Source organism: Arachis hypogaea, chromosome 8 (genome assembly GCF_003086295.3).
Source record: "Arachis hypogaea cultivar Tifrunner chromosome 8, arahy.Tifrunner.gnm2.J5K5, whole genome shotgun sequence".
NCBI classification, from domain to species: Eukaryota; Viridiplantae; Streptophyta; class Magnoliopsida; order Fabales; family Fabaceae; genus Arachis; species Arachis hypogaea.
The window spans coordinates 17120318-17145609 of record NC_092043.1 but is presented as its reverse complement, the minus strand read 5'-3'; the positions used below and the strand labels follow the sequence as shown (position 1 = coordinate 17145609).

Genomic DNA, 25292 nt, shown 5'->3' with positions numbered 1-25292 from the left:
ACACTTTTTACCCGAAATTTTTGAAATCAAAGGCTGGAAATTTAGAGAAGAAATCGTGGCTTACCTCAAAAATAAAGTTGTGGGTTTTGTAGAGTTCGACACCCTGGACGCGTGGCCACAAATGGTGCCGCAATTAGAACTCTGGATCAAAAGTTATGATCAATTGAAGATTGAAGTGAATTTGGAAAAGGGTTTCATGCTCCTTCTCCCCTATTAAGCATGTTTGATGTTATGGTGGGGAAGGAAGGGCTGTGCACTTCATTTAGTCACCGATTGGGTTGGGCTAAGGGCCCAATACGAGTTCGGTTGGCTCAGTTTGACTCGTTCGATCTAATTTTAAGTTATTTTTTTTAAAATTTATGTTAAAATTCTTGTTTTTATTTTCTCTATCATATTAAACCATAAAAAAAATCATATTTTTAATTTTCTAGAATAAATTATAATTTATAGGTTAATTGGTCATTGATTAACCGGATTTTACAAATCACGTCTCAATTGATTTAGACATGAGACTAAGACCAATAGAACACCCAATCAAAAAAGTGGATGAGATGAAAGATGGATAAAAGATGAAAGACAAAAAAAACCTAAAAAGATCATCTATAAAACAGTCAAACGAGATCTACATATAAACGATCTCTCTGTAGATATGATATATAATAGAGCTCAATGACATTGTTTGATTCATGTAACCGACCTCACTTAGTGAGACAAAACTTTATTATTTTTGTTTGTATTATTTGAGTTATCAAGACTAGGAATACCCGAAGGGTCATTGGCTCATTGCTAAGTTTAAAAAAATGCATTGTAATTTTTTAAAGATTCAAAAGTAAAATATTTAGACCAAATATAATATATTTACCATACCATGGAGATTCTACTAAAATTTTACCAAATAACAGTTACTGTATGATCTTGGAACTTGGCATCGATGCATGACATTATACTGGAGGGTCCAATGGAACTTCATGGTCCACTATTCCTCCTTCAATAAAATGCCTTAATTACAACGGACACACAATCAAAGGAGGTTCCCCGCTTCCCATCCTCCCATTTGTATATTTACAAAACTAGCATATGAGAAATCATCACCAATGTATATATTGTATATTCATTTTAATTGTAACAGTGGTCTTTAATGGAGCAAATTCTCGGAACTATGCACTGAAACCCCTGTGTAGTGAACTCCATGGATTGGATGGAACACTTGTGCATGCATGTGCTGAGGCATCAGCCAATTGCTCCCTCCTTATGCCTGCATTGCAGAAGTTTGCAAAGGATCTCATGTGTTTCATTCCATACTGAGACAACGATCCGCAATGCGTCTCAAAAGTCGTAACCTGCATCAACAATAGATTCAGGTGTAACAAGAATCATAGAATTATTAATAATAAAACAAAAATCATAAAATGAATAATTGAAAACAGTACCAGTGATTTCAGGCAGTCCCAGTCATCAACAAGTGGCTCCCCAGAAGGTCTAACACTGCTAAGTATTTCTTGACCTTTTTCAATGCCGAATAAGAGCTTTCCAATAAGTTTGACGCTGCTATCTATATGCATTCTGTGAGACATTGCTTCCATAACTTGTTTCTCTGCTGCAGCTTTCCTTGGAGAACCCTCAGGAGCTTTGAGGTACTGGCAAATGAGAAACAGATGATGATGTCAACAGGTAGATAAACCAGAAAATAAGTGTCAAGTGTCAACAAATAATGACCTTTATTTCATCGTGTAGACTCAGACATTACTCTAATGCCAACATTCCCAATCTAGTCCAAGTTCTGCATCCGAATAACTAACCCATATTCGGTTTAGAGGAAACCATTATAAACAGAACAGGAATTCATCTAAAGTTCTAACTGAAGCATAGAGTTCCTAGGGTTTACCAAATTAAATCAGCCATAGAATATCTTGCTAATGGAATCTACTCTAATGGCACATTCAGGGCAAGGAGTGCTAGATTCTATGGAGTAACCTCAAATGGAATAGCCATTCCCAGCGTTAAGCTTCATAAGTTCAGGAACAAAACAACATTCAATTTTTTGGTACTTACAATAAATCAACGATAAGCCCCATTCCAGGTAATGGTGGATCACAATCCAAGTATCAGACAAGAAGCTAGACTTGAACTCCCAATACCAAATTGTGAAGAGTATTGGCATGTTTCCATTCTCATATATCTTCATTGTTCAATACTAAATTATGCTATCCTTCATTAAATTTCAATGCTAGTATGATGATAAAAATATATCTACCACTCAATCTGCTCCATTTTCAAATTTGGGTGCATAAGGAGGACAAAACAAAGAAATAATTTGAACAGGAATAAAGTAAAAATATTTCACAAAATGATACCTTATCCCAGAAATGGACAAGATCTGCATCACGTTGGTTTACTGCTGTCTTTGACGGTAGCTTCAAGGAGTTGTTATCCATAACCGTAAAATTTTCATTAGCTGGATTTGTGCCCAAATATAGGAAGAGATTATTACTGCTAATCCCTATATCACCATATTGCATCACATGAGAGCCATACATTGAATTTCCGTTGGAAGTCCTTTCTTTAACCTGGGAACACAGGAATAACAAAATTTTTCTCACTCAATTCATGCACACATTCTACAATTTTGAGACCAGAAAATCTTTAGGCCAATAATACTTGCAATGTGAAAACAAACAAAATTTTCTCCCCTCCATTTAAGAAACCAAGGTATAAATCTACATTCCCCAGTTAATATTAGTTGATTATCTAAAACAACTAAGCTAGCAATAGGATCTTACCAATTGGTATTGTTGGTGCAAAGTTTCTGTACGTAAATTGTGTATGGCACTGTTCAAGAGTAAGGAGAACAAAACAAAGAATCAGTACCATAAAAGAACTTGCAGCATTACTCATATAAAAGTAAACATGTTCTTCTAAGACCAAGTGCAGTAAAAAAGGAGGGATGAAAAAGATTGCCTTTTCCTTCTAGAACAAAATGCGTTCAGCAAATTACAAATACAAGGTATATAAAATCCTAATATTGACATGCTCTCATCATAGCAATCAATTGTTTTCAACACTTCATGGTGATAGTCTGGGAACAGATAACACACCCAATAAACCTTATTTAATTATAGCTCTCATATAATTTATAATTAATTAGAGTCAGCAAGTTACACAGGAAAAAGATTTATTTATTCTATATGCTATTTTCATACCTGTCTTCCATCCAAGCAACACTGTATAGGTCACCTAGACAGGTTCCAAATTCTGGTGGAGGACTAGGATTCTCCCCAGGGCAATATGTTCCCCAACTGCTTTCTTCTGCGTTTGCGGCTGTTGTTGCATAGATATTCAGACCTTCTGGAAGAAGGCCTTCAAAGATACTTCCAGATTCACATGCCTCAAGATAAAATACCTGCACCAGCATTATGTAAATCCAAAGAATTGGGAAATATCTCAACAAAGATTGATATAAACATTAATCAAGCAACGTCTAGTATGCAAGTAACTTACCATGCTTTTATATGTTCCAGAAGCATGCTTCTTCTTCAAGACTTCGATCAGATCAGATGCATATAAGTAAGGACTAGTAGGCATCCCTGAAATCCATCCCAGTTCCCACAAAATATTAGACCATATAAGAGCTTCAAAAGAGCAGATATCATTGTTATGAGAAGAGTTGTGTTGTGTAAGGATGCAAAACAAAATTTTAGTAAAAGGATCACAAATGAAGACAATTTTGACTGGAATAAAGGGATCACGTCCAATCAATTCAGTTTTCTCTCTATCATTCCTGACACACTAAAAAAAAAAAAAAAAAAAGAAAAAAACTAAAAAGATAATTTTAACAGTAAAAATAACCAGATAACAGAACATAACTTCTTTCACTGTTTCACTCCATGTTAGCAAATAAACCCAAAATGCTACAGGAAACAGACTATTTGCAAGTAATACTCCCCAGTAGAAGACAACCCATAGTACCATGCTGAAAAAGGATACAATCAACACATACACAATCCATGATTTTCGTCATAAAGTCCCTTTGGAAGAATTCAGAGCTACTTACCAAGCACCCCAGGACCCCCATGATCACTATAGTATATAAATATATGATCATTGGGACCACTATCTACAACCTTCCCACTGCCACCTGTAAGAGCTGACTTATTTCCAAGTATAGCAGCAAAAAAGTTGTTTACAGTAACATCTCCACCAACATAATCCTATCATAACAAAGTTCATATCAGAAGACTTTTTAAGTTTCAAACAGAATCAGGATTTGCGATAACAAGATCTCAAACCTTTGGGACTCCTTTGTAAACATCATCTCCATGTGGACTGTTAATGATGACTCCGGGCCGTGGGTTCTCTTCATTGAAAGCAATGTCATCATACATAAACACAATGATGTTTTCTTCTTTGAGACCACCTTTCCTCAGTAATTGATACGCATGACAAACATCAGCCTGAAAAAAGATGAAGCCTCATCAATCATCACTCATCAGTGAAACAAACCAAGTAATACAGTCCAAATGGTAAATTAGTACTAATAACTGAATCAGCAAGTTATATAGACCAATCACCAATGACCACAGATTAAGTTGACCAAACTGAACAACCCAAACCCAGAACAAAACAGAGAGCAGTTTCTTTTTGATACGTGGAACACAAATTATCAATTATTGCAGGCTTTTGTTTCAGTGCAGTATAGACGTTAGATCCTCCAAGGGCCACTATTCACAATTCATCTTTAGAATCTAAGGTGCAAGTAGCTGAGGCGAATGCAGAATCTGCATCAAATACAGATTTTAACCTAGACTGAAATAAAAGAAAATAGTATTCTAAATGCTGTCAACTAAACAAGATGCCCACGAACCAGTGGAACAGGAAAAGCAATATGAAAACCGAAGGACAGTGATAAGCAACAGTTCATCAATTTCATACTAAACAGTCAAACAAAGAAGGAACAATATACTGACAAGGGAAAGCGTTGAGGAAAGGAAATCATAAGAAGACAAAAAATTGAAGCTTCAAAGAACGGGAGTATAAGAATGACGGTACCTGATGTCTGTAATTCCAGTAGCCATTGGAACCAGCGATTAAAATGGCCCAGCGAGTTCCTTCCTCCACGTTGTCGCCGTCGTCGGAAGGCGCTTTGAAGAATCTGGAAGCTTCGGAAGGAAGGCGGATAACTTCTCCGATGGGGTCTCGAACGGCGGAGACAAGGACGGCGAAGAAGGCCGCGAGCAGAAAGAGGAGAGAACGGCCCATTGGGCTGGAAAAGAAAGAGAGGGAGAAAGGGGTTTGATGATTAGGTGAGAGGAGAAGAAGGAGATGAATAAAGAAAGAGAGCACTACTCCCTTTCCTCATATATATATTACTATTCCCCCAATTCAATATTTCATGTTGTCGTGTGTATTATTATCATGAGGATGGTGTTTGTTAAGGAAAGAGACGAAGTAACGTCTCGTTGGAAGGTTCCTTCTTTTTTTTTTTTTTGTGGGTTTCAACTTTCCAAGGTTTGTTTTTTGTTTATTCAATAGTGCTTCTTGCCACATTTGAAGGGTTCCTTGTTGCTTACGTTTTATAATTAAACCCTTTGCCAACTTTTTTCCCTTCTCTTACTCGCACTTTTTTCACCTTTCTTGCATTTTGCCCCTTTTTTTTTACAGAAAAAAATATTTTTCATTCCTAGAGAAATCATTCGGTATTTACATCTATCATAAAAATATCACTTTTACATTTGTTAAACACGATAAATATTTAATTACTAAAAATCTTAATAAATAAAAATAGAGATAAATATAAATTTTTTCTGTTTTTGAATTTATAAATTCGTGTTGTTACTGTATGATAGTATGATACATCTTTTTTTTCTTTATATAAATCTAAATATTTTAAACATCTAAAAGTTTTTTTATAAAGAGTAATATACTTTTTCTATATTATTTCAGTGAAAGTGTGCATTTAAATTCTCATAAGGTTTACATAAATTTACGAAAATAAATATTTTCTGTCGTTTTTATTTTAGCCGGTGATCTTATAAAATTTATTAAAGTTTGACTAGTTAAAAATAGGCATGCATGAGATTATTTTCGTATGTAATTTCTGAATGTTCTCATCTAAATTTGATCTATTTTGTTGAGTATATTATATTAATATGGTGATTATCGTAGTTTCGTTGCGACACTAATATGATAAAAGTTGCAGTAATTTCATAGCTGATATATGACGGACCAGATTATTAAAGTAATAAAAGAAATAACATGCACGCATAAAGTTTATAAGATTTGATTATCTCGGAAAAGTATATATGTATAGCCTAAGTAGGAGATTTGTAAGAAATTATTATTTTCTAATATATTTATGGGCAATACATATTTAATTATAATCGCAAATTAAATTATTTTACATTAAATGACTTATATAACGGTGATCTCATTTATTGTTATAAATGTTGAATTAAATAAGTCATTATTATTTTTGATTTAAAATTAAACGAGAATAAAAAATACTATTTTATTTTAATTTTAGGGTTTAATGGGTGTCACACTCAAATATAAATAGTGACTTCACAATTTTGGTCCAACACATCATAACCGTCTTCGTAGCTCTTTTTCCATCAAAAGAGTTGCAATTCAGTTTTACTAGGAATACAGAAGACTTTGATTGAAAAAAATTAAAGAATCAAACTCTCTCAATTATATTCACGAATTCAAGTATATTTTCGCGCTCTCAAGTATCTCTTTCTTGATGATTTAACATAGATGATTTGAGGAACTAAGAAAATCTTAGAATTTCCATGTTTAAAATGAAGTTTTTCTAAAATGATTAAACTCTTAAATTTTTATTTTATCAAGCTTCTCGTTTTAAACTATTTTTAAGTTAAGAGATAAATACTAAATTGGTATTTGAATGATTCTGGCATGATAAAATGGCATTTGACTTTTGTTATTGACAAAATAGTCCTCGAAAGATTTTAAAATTTGACAAAGTCACCCAACCGTGATGTCACAGTGAACGAAAAATGTTGATGTGACGGTTGAAAGAGAGCTTTGATGATGGCAGAGACATTTATGGTCTTCTTCTTCTTTGCTATGGCGGAAGGGGATGAGGTGTTGTCATGGCGGAGAGGACACTTCTTCTTCTTCTTTGCCATGACGGAATGGGTGCAACAGTAAGATACTGCCATGACGGAGGGTAGGCAATGGCGTATTGAAGAAGAAGAAGCAGCGAACACGAGAACACGGCGGGTTAGGTACTGCCACGGCAGAAAGGGACATAATGGTGTGCCATGACAGTGGTGAAAGGGGATACATCGGCGTGTTAAAGAAAAAGTAGCGAATACGAAGAAGAAGAAGGAGGTTGTCAGAAATGTCACTTGAGTTTTTTGCCATCATTAGAGCTTTTTTTCTATGGCTACATTAGCGTTTTTCGTTTATTATGACATCATTCTTTTGCAGTTGAGTAATTTTGTCAAATTTCAAAATATTTCAAGAACTATTGTGTTAATAAAAAAAGTCAGATACCATTTTATCAGTATCTTAATATTTCATATACCAATTTAATATTTACCTCTTAATTTAAATATGATTTGAATATTATTTTCTCATTTTTTAGTAAGAGTTTAATTTCATTGTTTCACGTCTTTTTAATTATCGCATATATATGGAGTTCAATAAAATTAACATTATTGTATCCCTTTTTTCTTTTTCTTTAGTCTTTTCCCCCCTGGTTTTTAAGTGATTCATGCTGACTTTCAAAGTTAAAGCAATACCCTTTTTTTTTGGTGAAGTCTCTGGTATGGATATATCAAAATATCTATACCTCTGGATCATACGTGTATGAGTCTAATAAGAGACGCGTGTTCGCTATCGATAACCTGCAAAATCACTCCTTTAAAAGAGTGCCACTGCAATAGCAGTGGGTCAGAAACTTTGTTCAGAAGTGGTCTTGTGAGGGCAGGAGGATTATTTGTTAATGTGTTATTATTAATGGAATTTTAGGGATAAAATTTTTTGGGCCATGGACTTCGTGGGCTTAAGGAAATTTTGGCCAGTTTGTTGGGGTGAAGAATATAGGAAGAGAACTGTCTATGTTTTAAAACCCATAAGGAAAGGAGAAAAAATATTTTAATGAAATAGGAAGAAAAAAGAAAAATAAGAGTGACGTGAAGATCCAATAAAATTAAAAAACAGTGGCATAGTGCTACATTGAAAATATGTAAACATTAAGAAAATAAAAAAATTTTAATAATTATAAATTTTACATTTCTTAAGTATTTTATAATGCATTGGTGCCATATCTAAATTTTAATATTTTTATTTATTTTATTAAAAATTATTAACAACGGTTAACATGCAAAATAAGAAATATTTTTAATTTCGTATTATCCATTTATTCTCAATATATTATTCTTGCTCCGACAAAATTTATAAAAAAATAATTCTATTAATTATGCCCATTACCATTGTTATTACAGTAGCAAATATTTTTGTTCTCTTTAATTATAAGGTTTATTAAATTTATTGGTAACTCCTAAAATTTATATTTATTTATGTAATATTATAAGTCTTTTTATAAACTAAGTCTAACTAAATTAAATAATAAAATAAAATAAAATTTATTGATAACTCCTAAGGTCCATTATTCAATATTAAAATAAAATAATGTTCATTGTAAATGAGATATTTTTTAATCAACGCGATGATTATGGAAACATGAAAGCAAAATTCGCTGTAAAAAAAATATAATTGAATGGTATTTATGCCATCCATTTTGAATGAATCTTTGGAGTAATATAATGAAATTAGGTGTTTATTTCGGTATGATGATAAATTTATATGAATTAGTACGACAAAAATATATTATAAGCTATATATCGTTTTTTTATTTTATTGTTAGGTTAGTTAGACTTAATTCATAAAAAATCTTATAGCATTACTCAAATAAATATAGGCTTTAAGAGTTACCAACAAATTTAATGAATTTTATGATTGAATATAACGAAAATATTTGTTATTGTAATAACAATGTTAATGGGCATAATTAATAGAATTATTTTTTTATAAATTTTATTGGAACAAGAATAATATATTGAGAATAAATAGATAATATGAAACTGAAAATACTTTTTATTTGTATGTTAATATTTCTTAATAATTCTGTTAACCGAGAATAAGAATGTTATGTATAATGGTATATATTACCTCTCTTAATTGATGAAAAATATTTAATTAGATTTTTGACCTTCTAGTTCATTCAATTTTCAATAAAATAAATAAAAATATTAAAATTTAAATATGACACCAATGCATTATGAAATACTTAAGAAACATAAAATTTATAATTAATAATTTTTTTATTTTTTTAATGTTCACATATTTTTAATGTAGCACTATGCCTGTTTTTCAATCTTATTGGATCTTCACTCCACTCTTATTTTTCTTTTATATTTTTTCTCCTTTTCTTATGGGTTTCAAAACATAGACAATTCTCCTCTTATATTCTTCACGCCCAACAATCTGGCTAAAATTTCGTTAAGCCCACGAAATCCATGGCCCAAAAAATTTTATCCCAACATTCCATTAATAATATCACATTAGCAAATAATCTTTCTGTCCTCACAAGATCACTTCTGAACAAAGTTTCTGACCCACTACTATTGCAGTGGCACTTTTTTAAATGACTGATTTTACAGGTTATAAAAAACGAACACACGCGTCTTTTATTGGACTCACACACGTATGAATCAGAGGTATAGATATTTTGATATATCCATACCAGAGACTTCACCTTTTTTTTTATGGGTAGTAAAGCAACACATATTTGATGATACAGAATGACTTAAACGTAGGATAAACTACAATAATTTGATCATATAAATAATACACTCGATTGATATCTACAACGTTTGTTTGTTTGACTTTGTGTTGCAGTTGTGTATCCGCCAGACTGCCACCCTTTTCATCCTTACTTCCTGTCCAATCCAATATACTGTAATCAATTCTTTTTGGTAGTTTATTGCAATCAATATTGATGGTGAGAGATTTTCAACTTGCTCCATTAATTAAGATTTACTTAGTTTTCATACTTACCTCGCTTAGCTTTTTCAGATTGCTTCTAAACTCATTTACAACGAAATATTAATCCTTGAACAGAATTCAGGCAAATTGCTCACACACAAAAATGCATATCTTTGCATATCAGAAATTAATTATTCTAAAATTACACTTGATGGATAACTAACACATGTCCTGTCAAGATACCGCATCTGACTGAGGTTGTTGTTTCACGAATCAGATAAAATATTATACGTTGGTATATCAGTACAGGACGAAGCATAAAACAAATAGATTATCAGCTCAATTCACGTTAAGAGAATATAAGAAACTATCGGCAGACTTATTTTTCAAAAAAAATTATGGAGTTTTTCAAGATTTTCAATTAAGATAACTATATTTATAGTTTAAGGTTTTTCTAAACTCTCTTGGCTTGATTATGAAGAACTAACCAAACAGTCAAACTATAAAAACTACCGGTCAAATCATTAAAAGCAATAGCAATAAAAACTAAGTACGGTTATTAATGTAGAACAGATTTATTTCTTTGTGCATGGGGACCAGATATAAGATTAATTTTTATAGATAATTAAGTTTTTTTTTAAATATATTATTTTATTTTGTTAATTTTTAAAAAAATATATTATACACACTACTTTTCCTTCTCTTCACACAAACATCTTTTCATATTAGAAATATCCTTATTTTGACGCCTTTTCATCTTTTTTTGTCATACTAAAAAAGGGTAAACTTTTTGTATAGAGTAGAACAAGATTTTTTCATGATAAAATATTATAATTTGGCTAATAAAAAATAGTTTAATTTAGATTTGACTAATTTAAAAATAACACTCTATATACCACTTTTAATTCAGGGGCGGAGCTACATACATAAAAAGGGGGCAATGACCCCCTAATTTTAATTTTTTACATGTAAATTATATGTAAATTTCAGTTTAGTCTTTTTTAAAATTTTATTTTAGTCTTATTTTATTGTGTAAATATTTTTTGCCCTCCTCTAATATTTTATCTAATTCCGCCCTGTTTTAATTGATTTATAATAATATTTATTCATAAAATATAAAAGTAAAAAGTATTGATAATTAACATTATGCAAACAACATTTAATATAAGAAAAAATATTTAAAACTTTTAAAAATAAAAATATTTGAAATTTAATTTAAAAAATTTAAAATTTAAACTCAACAAAGCTCTTATCAATTTTAAACTTCTGATATTTACTTAAATAAATGAGTAAACAGATCAATCAACTAACCCAAATTTGTTTAATTCTCTATGTCTCTAATATTTTTCATATATAAAGATACTATTTTATGATAGAAACGAATTTAAATCCTGTAAATTTTAAATTTTTACTTTAAAAGATAAAATATGATATCTTACCTTTAAATAGTTTTTTTCTCATTTTTTTTAGTTTCACCTATGAAATAACACTTTAAAGATTTAAAGTGAAATTCAAAATTTAACATTCCACCACCAAATATGGGCCCCACTTTTTGTATGTATATATTTTATGTAGTGATTTTATATTCATGAGCCCAAAATAAGAACTGAGAAGACCAACCCAAGTTAAATGATTTAAGCCCAATTATATATTTAGCCCACTCTTGCACCTACGCCATTACGGCAATACTCTTCTATTCTGTTCGTTCCTCAACAGTGGCGCTCTGCAAAGCAAAGGTGACCAGAGCTCATCATTCCATTTTTTACTCTGCTCAGTTATTTCATCTCTGTAACTTTATGGTTTTCGCATTTTAGTTCGTTGTTTATTTCACTTATCATAATACTGTTACTGTTCCTATGTTGTTATCACTGACCTGAATGTTCTGCGCTCCATCTATTTGTTGATATGTTCAAATGAGTAACAGTTTGGGTACCCTGTGTGTAGGTTATCTGTTTGATATGGAAGGTGGAGATAACATTCTAGATATCATTCACAATGATTATGATGATGGTGATGATGTTGAAATGGTTGATGTTGAAGAAGGAGAGTTGGTGGAACCTGATTCCCGGAATTCTTTGCGACAAAGTGAAGCTGGAGGTACCAATGAAGCAAATGAAGACTCTCATAATAAAGACCACAGGCTTAGAGCTAAAAAGAAAAGGAATAAGAGAAAGAAGAAAGCTTCAGGGTCCAACAAGGCAATTGATATAAACAGGTTTATCATTTTCTCCAATGCGAAATTTAATATTATCTTCATGAACTCATTTTAACTTTATGACCCAGTAGAATTCGGATTGTTTTATGATGTATTTAAGGCTTTTGATTTCATCTCTTCATTTTCATTTAGTTATAGAATGAAGCATTGGTCACTGCTCCTTTTTAATGCCAACCTCAATATAGTCCCTGAAACTTAATCGAATTAATGTGTAGATAAGCTTGATTTGTTTGTATCGCTGTTAACAAGTTTTTGCTGCCATCTTGTCCACATGATTGAATTTGTGTGTGCTTTTCAGATTTGTGATAGATGTGTGTCGCCATTTGAAAGAGAAAAAACAATATATGGTATACACTGCTGTAGGTTGCCTTGGGGTTTCTGCACTAAGCGATCTCGTCAAAGAGGTAGGTTATGCATTCCATGTCGGTTTAGAAAGCAAGTTTCATTTGTTCTTTCTTTTTTTGTCCATAAGAGTGCACCATGTGACTTGGTAGTATTCAACTAGAAGTCTAGAAGATATATCTAATCAGAGGGTCTACCAACCCAATTGTTTTTCTGTCATCAAAAGCTAATCAAGGATTTATTTCTAATGATATCTTTGTATTGGAGTTTTCAGCCTCCTTCACAAAATTTCTCTCTCTGAATCTTGTCATGTGTAGTTGTTTGCTTCCACTAGTTTCATACTTCTAAATCCTTCTTTTCCGACCCAAATTGTGTATGGTTTTCAACATCTTACATATTGTTTAGAATTGTCTTTGTTTTATGTCTTGACCTGTATTGGCCACATGTGCAAGCTTATTTGATGATTTCCACAATGGTCTGTTCTTTTAGTCACTCTCTGAAATGTGCATTTCAAGTTCTTCAAAGTTTGAATAAATTACTATTTTTGTGTTTTGTTTTCCTTTGAATTTCTCCCTTCCTTAAATGGAAATGTAGCTATGTTTGGGAGTAGGTGCAACTTACTCACCTGTTGCAAGGAAAGGTGGGAGTTAAGGTTCCATCAGATTTGGAAAAGTCTTAAGCTGCTATGCTTATCAACTCTTTCAAGCATCACACAACCATTCATAGTTCTGATGTGTGTAATTTTCCCATAACATTGCAGATTTTCTTCCTGATGCTAGTTTGCTCCTTCTTCTCCTCTGCTTGAGCCTCATTGTTCTTGAGTGAACCACTTCATTATTTACTGATTTTGAAGGTCGATATCCATTTATTTATGTTGATATCTATATGCATGTAGACTGTAGAGAATGCGTTTACTTTTCAGTCTAAACTAAATTAAGATTTACCGAGCCTTGTTGTGAAGGTGATGGGAAACTAGTGACAATCAACTAAATCATTTTTACTCACCTAAATTTACAGGAAGTTCAGAGCCAAATTTATATCCGATTTCCTCTAAAAATTACATCATATCACATTGATGGTTATCTCAATATCATTTCATTTTTTACATCGCAAGTCATCTAGTATTTTTCTCCCTGGTTAACGTCTGCAGTCTTTTCTACTCTAGCTTCTTCAAGCGTTGGAAACTTGGCAGAAATTTTGGAATACTATAACCTATGAACTTAGTCTGCTTCTTCTTCCCTTTTTTCCCCCAATATTTTGACAGTGCCATTATACATTATTATATTATATTATAATTGGGTATGTACTTTCAAGCAATGGCTGGGCAATGTCCTCTATTTATACTATCTCATGGGTTTAACCCATAAAATTATCCACTGATACAAAGCGTGTGTTAACGTGGGATGTTTGTGCACCGGGCTGCCCTTTTTTTCTTTTTTTTTTTTGTCTGAGACATTGCTTACTTAAATTTCAGACTTATAGAACCAACTTGTAATTTTACTATCTTGAATCTGTCCAAACCAATACACCACAAACTTCATAATGATATGTGAAAGTCACAGGTTGATGCAATTCAGGCTTGTGGGGGCCAAAAAACAGCTGATGGCAGTCGATTCCGGACAGGGGGTGGCATACTGTGGAACATCATTAAAGTTCGAGAACCAAAGGTGTACAAAGAGATAATGAAAAAAGTAAAGGAATTCGAGGTGTGTCATTAATGTTTATTTCTAGTGCTCACGCTTTTTTCATAAGTTTTCTTTTAAAAAAAGTAATTGATAGCCAAGGTCCAAGACTCTTAAAAGTTGTTATCGGCTTTGTAGTAACTTCTATTTGTGACATTCCTCATTATGCACAATGATGCAGAAGCAATTCAGGCAGCCATACGTTAAGCAACCACCTGTGCCAAAGAAGATAGATCCTCCGGAAGGGATCAACCTTCCGATTGCTGACAGAGATGAGGGAAATGTTTTAGGCAGTGCCTTTCCTGCTTCCCAAATGCAAGATCAACATAAACCAGCAGCAACTTCTGAAGTGAAACCTATCCCTATTATTCATGATAGGTTAAGGACCCCTGTTTCGTATGATGATGATCTGCTTGGAGAGGATCCAGAAAAAGATGCAACCTGATTATGGAAGTAAATAGCCCTTTATCACATGGCAAGTTTTTGGAGATCTACTTCACCTCTTTTTCATACCCCTTTTGGACTGCTACTACATTCTGTGTTCTGCTTTTCACCCCTCCCCAACTTCTTTTTGCTATACAACTTACAAGAGATTGAGCAGCGTTTGTATATTCCTTTTTTCTTCAAAGAGAATCGTGCTAAGTATTCTCTTTTCTTTTTTTCCCCTTTTTTTAATTAAAAAAAATGTTGGGTGTATAGTGATTTCAATTCTCTAATATGAAACGCTGCATTTGTCTAATATGAAACCTTGTCTCCGAAGAGGTCTATTAAAAATAATGAACTAAGAACTGGAGGACTTTTTGAGGATGTACTAATCACTTTCAGAGTTTGAATTTCTTTTCCATACTATTATCATTAAGTGATGTATCATGTATATAAATATATCACATTGAACTAGGCTTGCGATTCCACATTATATCATAGCAAGGCCTTTGTCAATAGCGCAAGTTAGTTAACATTATTTCCAGTTTTTACATATACTAGGCTCCTTTGTTTCTTCTGCAGGAAGAGGCAAACTGCGGTGCAGTCGTCTACCTTGGAGGAAGGATATTTGCTTTTCCATGCAGCTGTAGCTGCTTCCACCACTGCCTTAGCTGCCGCTGCTTCATTCTCTGTCGTCCACACGATCGAGCAAACCTCGATGTTGCTTAGCACATCCCACACCTACAACAAGATAAGAAACCTCTGAACCATAATGCTAATGTGAAATGAAAATGAAAATCAACATCCATAGATTTTCTTTCCCTCCCCCCTCCCCCTTTTATTTTTCCTTTCTAAATCTTCATACACACAAGAAACCATTAGTCACACAACACATACCCCATCACTTGCAAGCACAACAAATTGGTCACTTGATGTTAGAGGGCGAAACGAAATCTCCGGAATAGCAATGATACCGTGGTCCTTAAGAATGAAATCTCCAAAAGCACGAGACATTGCTAGGCCTGGGGAGTTCTCATTGGGTAACCATACTCTTTGGATGTGTGGTTCCTCATGTAGAGCAAATACACGACCATTACAACTTCTTATTCTATCTGCTTCACCTGCATTGGGTCAATATAACATACTTAGTATGCAAAATTATCAAGTTTGAGAACTCATTATACTCATAAACTTGAATGTTTGATATCCTTGTTAGTATGGTTAAGGCTTGAATGGGAAAAAGTGGTCATAGTATTAGTCTCTCTTACGAGGTAATCCAGGCTTCATATCTGTGGTCAGTTGAATGGGAATGATTTCACCATCACAAATTGTCCCCAAGACAGCTCTTGAGTCACCAAGGTTAGCCATGATAAGATCTTCACTCTGTTTTGTTGTTATGATTAGCAAATTTTGAGGTACAAGAGAAGAGACCACAGAGGCAGTGCAAATATTGCAATAGTTTCATGGTTTACCTGTCTTATAGCAACTATAGCTGTAGTTCCACTGCAAGAGAAATCTAGATTCTCTAGTTGATTCACCTCCATGTCCATCACCCTGAAAGCACAAAGAATAGCTTCTTTCCACTCTTGAAAATTCTTGTTTGTGCACGAGTCATCATCTTCCAATATGGTATTGTTATCATTCTTGGCATGAGTTATCATATTCTTTTGGTCCAGAATGAGTGAAGACAAACGCTTGTTTACTATTTGGCTCACTATGCGACCATTCCTTCCGTGCCCATCAAAAACACCGCAAAATGCTGCATCCTCCATGCCATAACCCTTAAGGATGAAAAAAGAAAGAGAGAAATCTTCAACGATTTTATTATAATGCCTTGTAATAATGAACATATATCAAGCAAAAATTTTGTTCGACATAATAAACCATTACCTGGCAAAGAGTGGCAGCATCTTGGTTAAGTCCTTTGCTACCCTTTTTAGAGTGAATAGAAGAAAGTCTGTGAATCTTACTTAAATTAACATTCTTGCTAGATTCATACACTGTTACATTCTCTTCAGTAGCTAAGTTAGATGATTCGTGATGAATCTCTGAAGATTCAGCGGATATGCAGATACCCATTTCAATTGAGGAAGCTTTTCTTTTTCTAATTTCCTTTTATTTACGGTCAAAGAATCAAATAAGTCCTAATCCTCATTCCTCAAGAAGTTGAGGAACTAAATATATAGCCATTTTACAAGAAGCGTGCATACGTAGAGAGCTTAAAAGTTATTAAGATCTTTATGATTGACTATTTTATATTTTTTAATGTCTTTTTATTAAACTAGGATGTCCCAACAGTGGCTTTAAGGGACATGTACGTCGTATTTCTACCATATTATAGTCATCAAAGGGTATGACTTTCTATTTTAAATTAAGTTCACTTACATCATGTTATATTCTAATTATTAGCAAGGTTATGCAAAATTAGTGTTCCATTATTTGAACAATTCATACATGTTTGATGCTATATCACTATTCCATAGAATGTGGATACAATTAACTGGGAATTAATCCTACAAGACCAATTATTGGTAGTTCTTATCAATTTTCTCGTAAGATGCGTGGTTTACTTACTTTGGAAGGTCAAACCAATTCTAATTCTAACAATGAAATATAGATGGATGTTGAGGATTACTTATACGGCAATAAATATAAATCTAGAGTGGAAGAACTTTAGGTTCGCATGAAAGGGCAAACTTCTCTCATGATCATTCAATTATATGATGCGTTCAATTGAAATATAATAATGAAAGTATGAGATAAATAAAAATTAAAAAGGGAGAACTCAATGGTTACGATGTGTCACCAAAGAAAAAAAGAGAGGAGAGCTTTAATATCTTAAATACTTTTACTGTTATTATTAAGTTTTAAATTTCTTACTAACAACCCATAACAACCCAAACTTCAAAGCTCATAAACAAGAACCAAAAAGCCGAAGATATTACAAAATAGAGCCTCTGTCCGAGCTCGATTTTTTCAACTGTAGACCTCCAATCGAAATCTCCACTATTTAGAATGAAGAACAAAATATAGTGAATATGCAGTCTAAATTTCACGCGAATTCAACGGTGAATAAGCGAGAAACGAAAGTTTAAAGTTTGTTACTCTGCTAAAAAACGTAGATAGTATTCTCGCTTCCCTTTCTCTCTTAATGCTTGTGTTTTTTAAAAAATGAGACCTCTCATTTCAACCCTAGCACATTCTTAGCAATTTCAATTATCTATGGGCCTGATACCAACATTTGGGTCTTTCTCCACGTAGGAAAGGAATCCAAAACCCAACAAATTTTCCCCTCACAACTATGTAGAATTAACCTCCAATCCGCGATTAAGCAACAAACTTCAAACTTTCACTTTGGTGATCTTAGTCATCATATCAGAATCACTCTTATAAGTGTGAACCTTCATAAGTTCTAACAACTCAGCATTCAAAACATCATATGCTTAATGACACCTCACATCAATATGTTTGGACCGAGAATGAAAAATAGAGTTTTTACCAAGATATATAGCATTTTAACTATCACAAAATAACACGTACCTCTTTTGAGCAAATCCAAGTTCTTTCAAAAAATTTTTAATCCAAAACATCTCCTTGCACGCTTCAGTAATGACAATAAACTCGGCCTCGATAGTGGACAAAACAACATATTTTTACAATCTAAATTGCCAAGACACAGCTCTACCTTCAAAGTTGATCAAGAAGCCTAAAATGGACCTTCTAAAATTAATATATTCTGCTATGTTTGAGTCAGTATAACCAAATGGAATAGGCTTCTCACTTTCATAATACAACTTCATGCTAGAAGTTCTACAAAAATATCTCATTATCCATTTTACAGTATTCTAATGCTATCTTCCTGAGTTTAAAATAAAACGGCTAATACAACCAACAGCATAAGGTATATTCGGCCTTGTGCACACTACACCATACAATAAACCACCCATGGTTGATGCATATAAAACTTTTTCTATATCTTTCTTCTCTTCTTTAGATGAATTTTGCTTGCAACTCAATTTGAAATTTGTAGTAAAAAGAGTACTAACGCCTTTGTTGAACCTATGCAACATTGTCTCAATATATTTCTCCTGTGATAACCAAAGTTATTCTCCTCTCTATCACACTAGATTCTTATACCAAGAATAACCTTTATCAGCCCAAGATCCTTTATTGCAAATGACATCGCAAGTTGTCTTTTCAACGTGTTAATCATAGAAGTATTTTGACCAACAATAAGCATGTCATCAACATCTATCAAAAGGATAATAAAATTATTACTAGCAAACTATTTAATAAATACACAATTATTAGAAGTAGTCTTCTTTAGCCTTGTCTATCATACCAGACTCGAACTTCTTGTACCATTGTCTCGAAACTTGTTTCAAGCCATATAAACTCTTCTTCAGTTTGCAAACATGATCCTCTTTACCTTTTACTATGAAACCTTCAGTTTGTTGCTTGTAAATTTCATTTTTAAGATTACCACGAAGAAAATCAGTTTTCACATCCATTTGCTATATCTCTAAATCAAGACTTGCAGCCAAATTCAAAACAGTTTTAATAGAAGATCTTCTCACAACCGGTGAAAAGATTTCATTATAGTCAACTCCCTTTTTCTGCCTAGAGCCCTTGACCACCAATCTAGTCTTGTACCTTGAATATTGAAAATTTTTTTCATGTTTCAACCTATAAACCCACCTATTCTGCAAAGTTTTTTTTTTTTTTGACAACTTTACAAGCTCAAATGTTTGATTATCATGCAAGGATTTCATTTCATCTTGCATTGCATCAAATCATTTTTTATTGTCGTCACCTTCCATAGCTTTCTCATAACATTTAGGTTCTCCCCCATTGGTTAATGTCACATACCCATAAGTAAATATCACATACTCATTAGAATAATATCTCGTTGAAAGTCGTCGCTCTCTAGTAGACCTCCTAGGATGAAAACCTAGTGGATCTTTAGGTAGCCCAGGTTGATTATCAATATCATCATCAGTTAGAGCATCAATTAGATCTCCCATCTACTGATCATCAAGAACCAAAAGCTTATTTTACTGTATATGCTCCTGATCTTGTAATTTCCTACTTGTAACAATAAGAGGAGCAACAATACTCACTCACAACAAGTAATAACAATAGCACAATAATACCATATAGTATTAGAAAATCACATAAATCAAAAAATAGAAGCAAGCTAACACAAAGATTTTTAATGGGAAAAGCCTCCTCAATGTGAGAAGTAAAAATCACGAGTCACTAAGACCAGAAAATAGCTTCACTATGATGAAAAATAGGATATAAAAAATTCACAGATTACTACACAAAATGTTCATACAATAAGCTAAACAACCCAAATTTCAAGACTTATAAATAAAAACAAAGAAGATGAAGATACCATAAAAATAGAGCCTCTGTCCGAGCTCTATTTCTTCAATTGTAGAGCTCTAATCAAAATCTTTATCGTTTAGAATGAAAAAAAACATGAGATAAATATGTAGTCCACATTTCACGTCAATTCAACGGTGAACGAGTTAAAAACAAACGCTCAAAATCTACTATTCTATTGAAAAACGTGAACAGTGTTCTTTCTTTTTTTCTCTCAATGCTTGTGTTTTTGACAAAATTAAACCTCTCATTTCAATCCTAATATATTTTCAACAACTTTAACCATCTATGAACTGAATACCAATTGTTCATACCCTGGCCCAACAGTAAAGGCCCAGGTCCAAATAAAAGGCCTAATCCCACGGATTGAGTCTCACCCAATACCAACCTTCGTCCTATGAAGTCGGTTCTCACCACGACTTGTTCTAAAGAAGTCGGGTACAAGGGTTAGCTGGCAGATAAACACTCATTCAAATGAGTAACTGCCCCTAGAATCTCTCTAACCACTTCCAAGAGCCATATCCTAACCTCCCTAAGATAATGGGACGGTTAACACCCTAAAAAGGTGGCACTACTCCAACGGTGGTTATTGGTTCACCACTATAAATACACTGACACCCCTCAGGTATCTCTAAGTTTCAATACATTCAAAAACCTGCTTAATCCTTTGATGACTTAGGCATCGGAGTGTCTTTGCAGGTACCACCCCCCATTCTTTCACACACAAGTCGGACGAAAGTTCCCGAGTTGCAGATCCACTTGAAGCCTCCTTCTTCATACGTTTGGGCCAACCAACGACCATCCAGCCCATTAATCTCCGGTTACCCACCGTAACATTGGCGCCGTTGCCGGGGAACCGAGAGATCAACCAGTGATGGCGGACAGATCCCCCGAAGAGGGTTATGTGGAGTCAGATTCTGAACAAGAGAATCTGGACACAGGTAATAATGATGCAGACTTGACCCTCCACCAGGGAACCAATGATCAACACAGGGAAGGTACCTCCGGAGTAAAAAATCCGAAGGTAAACTCTTCAGAAGGTCGCGAATCAGAGAAAGAGGGACCATCCCATGCAACCGAACTCATGGGATTAGTCCACAGTCGCCTGGAACAGTTAGAACAAGAACGAGAAAATACAGGTCGGCGAAGAGGAAGAAAAAAATACTCACATAGGAGCCAACCTAGGGGAAACCCTAAAACAAGAGTTGACTAAGCTCCTAAGAGATAACTCCGATCTCTTCGCCTGGAAGGCCTCCGACATGCCTGGGATAGACCCCGAGCTCATGTCCCATAAGCTCTCGGTCTATCCGGGATCCTGACCTGTACAACAAAGAAGACGTAAGCTCGGCCAAGAACGAGCCCTAGTAGTGGAGGAGCAAGTACAGGCGCTCCTGGAAGCCGGCTTCATCAGAGAAGTCAAGTACCCAACATGGCTAGCCAATGTAGTGCTAGTCAAAAAACAAAATGGCAAATGGAGAATGTGTGTGGACTATACCGACCTAAATAAGGCATGTCCCAAGGACCCTTATCCACTGCCAAGCATCGATACCCTAGTAGACTCCAGCTCGGGGTATCAATACTTGTCGTTCATGGATGCCTACTCGGGGTATAACCAAATCCCGATGTACGAGCCAGACCAGGAGAAGACATCATTCATCACACCCAGAGCTAATTTCTGTTATGTGGTCATGCCATTTGGATTGAAAAATGCAGGCGCCACATACTAGAGGTTGATGAATAAGGTGTTTGCCTCTCACCTTGGGAGCCTAATGGAAGTATACGTCGACGACATGCTGGTAAAGACCAAGAAAGAGGTTGACCTCTTGTCGGACCTCTCACAAGTCTTTGACACCATAAGGCTGCACGGGATGAGACTAAATCCCGCAAAGTGCGCCTTCACGGTGGAGGCAGGGAAATTTCTAGGATTTATGCTAATACAAAGAGGGATCGAAGCCAATCCCGATAAGTGTAGAGCCATCCTGGAGATGAAAAGCCCGACTTGTTTGAGAGAGGTCCAGCAGCTGAATGGCCGACTTGCAGCCCTCTCCAGATTTTTAGCAGGATCAGCACTAAAATCCCTTTCACTGTTCTCCTTATTGAGAAAGGGATGTCAGTTTGAATGGACCCCTGAATGTGAGGAGGCGTTCCATGAGTTCAAAATATTCTTAAGCCAACCTCCTATTCTGACCCGACCCGTAGTTGGAAAAGACCTCGTCCTATACTTATCTGTAGCAGACAAGGCTGTCTCATCAGCCCTGATAAGAGAAGACGAGGTCGGCCAACATCCAGTGTATTTCATCAGTAAAGTTCTACAAGGCCCTGAGCTAAGGTACCACAAACTAGAGAAGTTTGCCTACTCCTTAGTAGTAGCCTCACGAAGGCTACGACCTTACTTTCAAGCTCACACAATAAGAGTCCGTACGAACCAACCCATGAAGCAAATCCTCCAAAAGACGGATGTTGCAGGGAGAATGGTTCAATGGGCAATAGAGCTCTCCGAGTTTGACTTAAGATATGAAACTCGGACGGCGATTAAAGCCCAATGCCTTGCCGACTTCGTTGCAGAATACGCAGGAGATCAGGAGGAAAAACCAACTACATGAGAACTCTATGTAGATGGATCCTCCAACAAAACAGGAAGCGGTGCAGGCATAATATTGGTAGATGAAAGAGGAACCCAGATAGAGGTTTCCCTAAAATTTGAATTCCCAGCTTCAAATAATCAGGCAGAGTATGAAGCCTTGATTGCTGGATTGAAGCTGGCAGAAGAAGTCGGTGCTACAAAGGTGATGATATACATCGACTCACAAGTGGTGACCTCCCAAATAAGTGGAGAATATCAGGCAAAGGACCCAAATATGAAGAGGTACTTGGAAAGAACTCTGGAACACCTTGGGCGCTTCGCAGAAACCGAGATCAAGCACATAACTCGGGATTTGAATAGCAGAGCAGACGCCCTATCCAAGTTAGCAAGTACCAAGCCAGAGGAAATAACAGAAGCCTGATCCAAGAAACTCTCCAAGAACCCTCAGTGGTAAAAATAGAAGACAAACAAGAAATCTTTGAAGTGGTCGGATTAAACCTCGGATGGATGAACCCCTTGGTCGAATACATAAAATTCGACACCCTCCCCAAGGAGGAGAAAGAGGCTAAGAAGATCCGAAGGGAAGCACAACACTACACCTTGGTGAGAAATATTCTCTACAGAAGGGGGATATCAACACCATTGCTAAAGTGCGTACCGACCTCAAAAACCACCGAGGTGTTAGAGGAAGTCCACAGTGGAATCTGCGAAAATCATCTCGGAGCAAGGTCACTAGCCAGGAAAGTAATCCAAGCAGGATTCTACTGGCCGACCTTGCAGAAAGATGCCACAGAATTTGTGAAAAAGTACCAACCATGTCAAATGCATGCAAATTTCCACATGGCTCCCCCAGAGGAGCTCATCAGTATCACTTCTCCATGGCCATTTGCAAAATGGGGAATGGATTTGTTAGGTCCTTTTCCCCAAGCGCCAGGACAAGTCAAATACCTGATCGTGGGAATAGATTACTTCACAAAGTGGATAGAAGCAGAACCATTGGCCACCATCACCGCACAAAGAAGTCAGAGGTTCCTCTACAAAAATATCATCACAAGGTATGGGATACCTCATTCCATTACTACAGATAATGGAACCCAATTTACCGACTCTACTTTTAGAAGCCTAGTAGCCAGTATGAAAATCAAGCACCAGTTCACCTCGGTGGAGCACCCGCAAGCCAATGGGCAAGCCGAGGCAGCCAACAAAGTCATACTGGCAGGGCTAAAGAAAAGGTTACAAGATGCAAAAGGAGCCTGGGCTGAAGAGCTCCCACAAGTGCTATGGGCTTACAGGACGACCCCCCAATCCGCCACTGGAGAAACACCCTTCCGACTAGTTTATGGCATAGAAGCCATGATACCAATAGAAATCAATGAACAAAGCCCAAGGGTAATTCTCCACGACGAGATCGGGAACATACAGAGGCACAAAGAAGAGCTCGACCTACTTCCCAAAGTACGAGAACAAGCCCAGATAAGAGAACCAGCGCTGAAACAAAGGATGACTACAAGGTACAACAAAAAAGTCATTCGAAAAACGTTTGCCCCGAACGACTTGGTCTTGATCAGAAACGACATTGGAGTCAACAAGTCAGGGGAAGGAAAACTCGCTGCTAATTGGAAGGGACCATACAAAATCAATGAGGTCTTAGGAAAAAGGTTATTATAAAGTGACCGACCTGAACGGCACCGAGTTACCGAGGTCGTGGCATGCTTGTAATATAAAAAGGTACTACAGTTAAAAGCAAACTCTACTCCCTGATGTACTCTTTTCCCAACTTCATGATTTTTTCCCAAAATAAAAGGGTTTTTTTCTGGAGAAGGGTTTTTAACGAGGCATCATAGTAGGGACTAAGGGAAATAGATTGTCAAAAACCCTTAGTAACAATAGAGTACCTCCCCCAATTAATAAAGATCTTTTTCATCTTACAAATATCTCTTATAAATTCCTTCTTTGTTTTCTCTTTCTTTCTACGAAACGTGCCGACTTAAACTCGACAAAACGTGAAAATCCTATGAACCGACCTAGATGGTCGTCAGGATAAAACGACGAGGTACAAGTCGGTGTAAAGAGGTTGTAAAAGTTGATCGTAAGAAACTCGGAAACACTTCGACCCGTAAATCGGAATGAAAAACCGAGTAGAAGAAAAACGCATCGCAAAAATAACCTAAGTCATAAGAACTCAATAAAGCAAAGTTGAGTATAAGGAATAACAAAAAAGAGATTGAAAAAACCTAGGAAAAAGTTCAAAGGCTGTCCTAAAACAAAAAGGCTCAAAAAAACAGACAAGCCAAGGGAAAAGGTTTTCAGGAAAAGATCAAGGGGATTTCGAAAAATCAAAATTAGAAAAGCATGCACGCATAAGGTAACTTAAACCCTTATCCAAAAAAAGGTATTTTGTTAACCTAAAACCCTTATTAAAAAAGGGTATTTTTTAAATATTTTGTTAACAGCCTTAAAAGGCCAAAAGAAATTGTTCAAACACCACCAACAAACAATATATAAAGAGTTTAAAAAAGGGGGGACTCACAAGCCAAGCCCCCATATAGCCATATAAAGTTATTTCTGCAGAGGAGTAGACGGATCACCACCACCAGGGTCAGGAGGAGCGCCACCAGGACCGGGAAGAGAGGCATCCAGAGGAGAT

General features: G+C 35.2%; 3 protein-coding genes across 4 annotated transcripts; 1 reads left to right on the top strand and 2 right to left on the bottom strand.

Moving 5' to 3' along the window:
* Window positions 1–837: 837 nt before the first annotated feature.
* On the bottom strand, window positions 838–5546 carry LOC112706381 (vacuolar-processing enzyme). Its single transcript, XM_025757656.3, has 9 exons — window positions 5047–5546; window positions 4287–4451; window positions 4052–4208; window positions 3499–3584; window positions 3201–3400; window positions 2781–2829; window positions 2355–2567; window positions 1431–1637; window positions 838–1340 (listed from the first exon to the last, which is right to left on the bottom strand). The coding sequence occupies exons 1-9, from the start codon at window positions 5254–5256 to the stop codon at window positions 1158–1160; spliced, it is 1470 nt and encodes a 489-aa protein (XP_025613441.1). The 5' UTR covers window positions 5257–5546; the 3' UTR covers window positions 838–1157.
* Window positions 5547–11611: 6065 nt separating this feature from the next.
* LOC112706380 (uncharacterized) lies at window positions 11612–15065 on the top strand. Of its 2 annotated transcripts, none has more exons than XM_025757654.3 (5): window positions 11612–11747; window positions 11956–12226; window positions 12525–12630; window positions 14131–14274; window positions 14432–15065. In XM_025757654.3, the coding sequence occupies exons 2-5, from the start codon at window positions 11970–11972 to the stop codon at window positions 14693–14695; spliced, it is 771 nt and encodes a 256-aa protein (XP_025613439.1). In that variant the 5' UTR covers window positions 11612–11747; window positions 11956–11969; the 3' UTR covers window positions 14696–15065. The 2 variants fall into 2 exon arrangements, with proteins under 2 accessions (XP_025613439.1, XP_025613440.1); XM_025757655.3 differs by having other exon boundaries at window positions 11691–11785.
* A 4-nt stretch (window positions 15066–15069) lies between these two features.
* Window positions 15070–16862, bottom strand: LOC112706379 (probable protein phosphatase 2C 72). Its single transcript, XM_025757653.3, has 5 exons — window positions 16564–16862; window positions 16146–16454; window positions 15942–16056; window positions 15571–15794; window positions 15070–15414 (listed from the first exon to the last, which is right to left on the bottom strand). Exons 1-5 carry the CDS (start codon window positions 16750–16752, stop codon window positions 15199–15201), a joined length of 1053 nt encoding a protein of 350 aa, XP_025613438.1. The 5' UTR covers window positions 16753–16862; the 3' UTR covers window positions 15070–15198.
* Window positions 16863–25292: the final 8430 nt, after the last annotated feature.

What these genes read in the sequence shown, in the direction of transcription:
- LOC112706381 (XM_025757656.3), bottom strand. Translation starts at nt 5,256, where the DNA reads ATGGGCCGTTCTCTCCTCTTTCTGCTCGCGGCCTTCTTCGCCGTCCTT. An exon ending in TTTACAAAGGAGTCCCAAAG is followed by an intron (nt 4,209 to 4,286) that starts GTTTGAGATCTT and finishes TTGTTATGATAG; the next exon opens with GATTATGTTGGTGGAGATGT. An exon ending in TTGTCCATTTCTGGGATAAG is followed by an intron (nt 1,638 to 2,354) that starts GTATCATTTTGT and finishes CTCATTTGCCAG; the next exon opens with TACCTCAAAGCTCCTGAGGG.
- LOC112706380 (XM_025757654.3), top strand. Translation starts at nt 11,970, where the DNA reads ATGGAAGGTGGAGATAACATTCTAGATATCATTCACAATGATTATGAT. An exon ending in AAGGCAATTGATATAAACAG is followed by an intron (nt 12,227 to 12,524) that starts GTTTATCATTTT and finishes TGTGCTTTTCAG; the next exon opens with ATTTGTGATAGATGTGTGTC. An exon ending in TAAGCGATCTCGTCAAAGAG is followed by an intron (nt 12,631 to 14,130) that starts GTAGGTTATGCA and finishes TGAAAGTCACAG; the next exon opens with GTTGATGCAATTCAGGCTTG.
- LOC112706379 (XM_025757653.3), bottom strand. Translation starts at nt 16,752, where the DNA reads ATGGGTATCTGCATATCCGCTGAATCTTCAGAGATTCATCACGAATCA. An exon ending in ATGCTGCCACTCTTTGCCAG is followed by an intron (nt 16,455 to 16,563) that starts GTAATGGTTTAT and finishes TTCATCCTTAAG; the next exon opens with GGTTATGGCATGGAGGATGC. An exon ending in CTATAGTTGCTATAAGACAG is followed by an intron (nt 16,057 to 16,145) that starts GTAAACCATGAA and finishes ACAACAAAACAG; the next exon opens with AGTGAAGATCTTATCATGGC.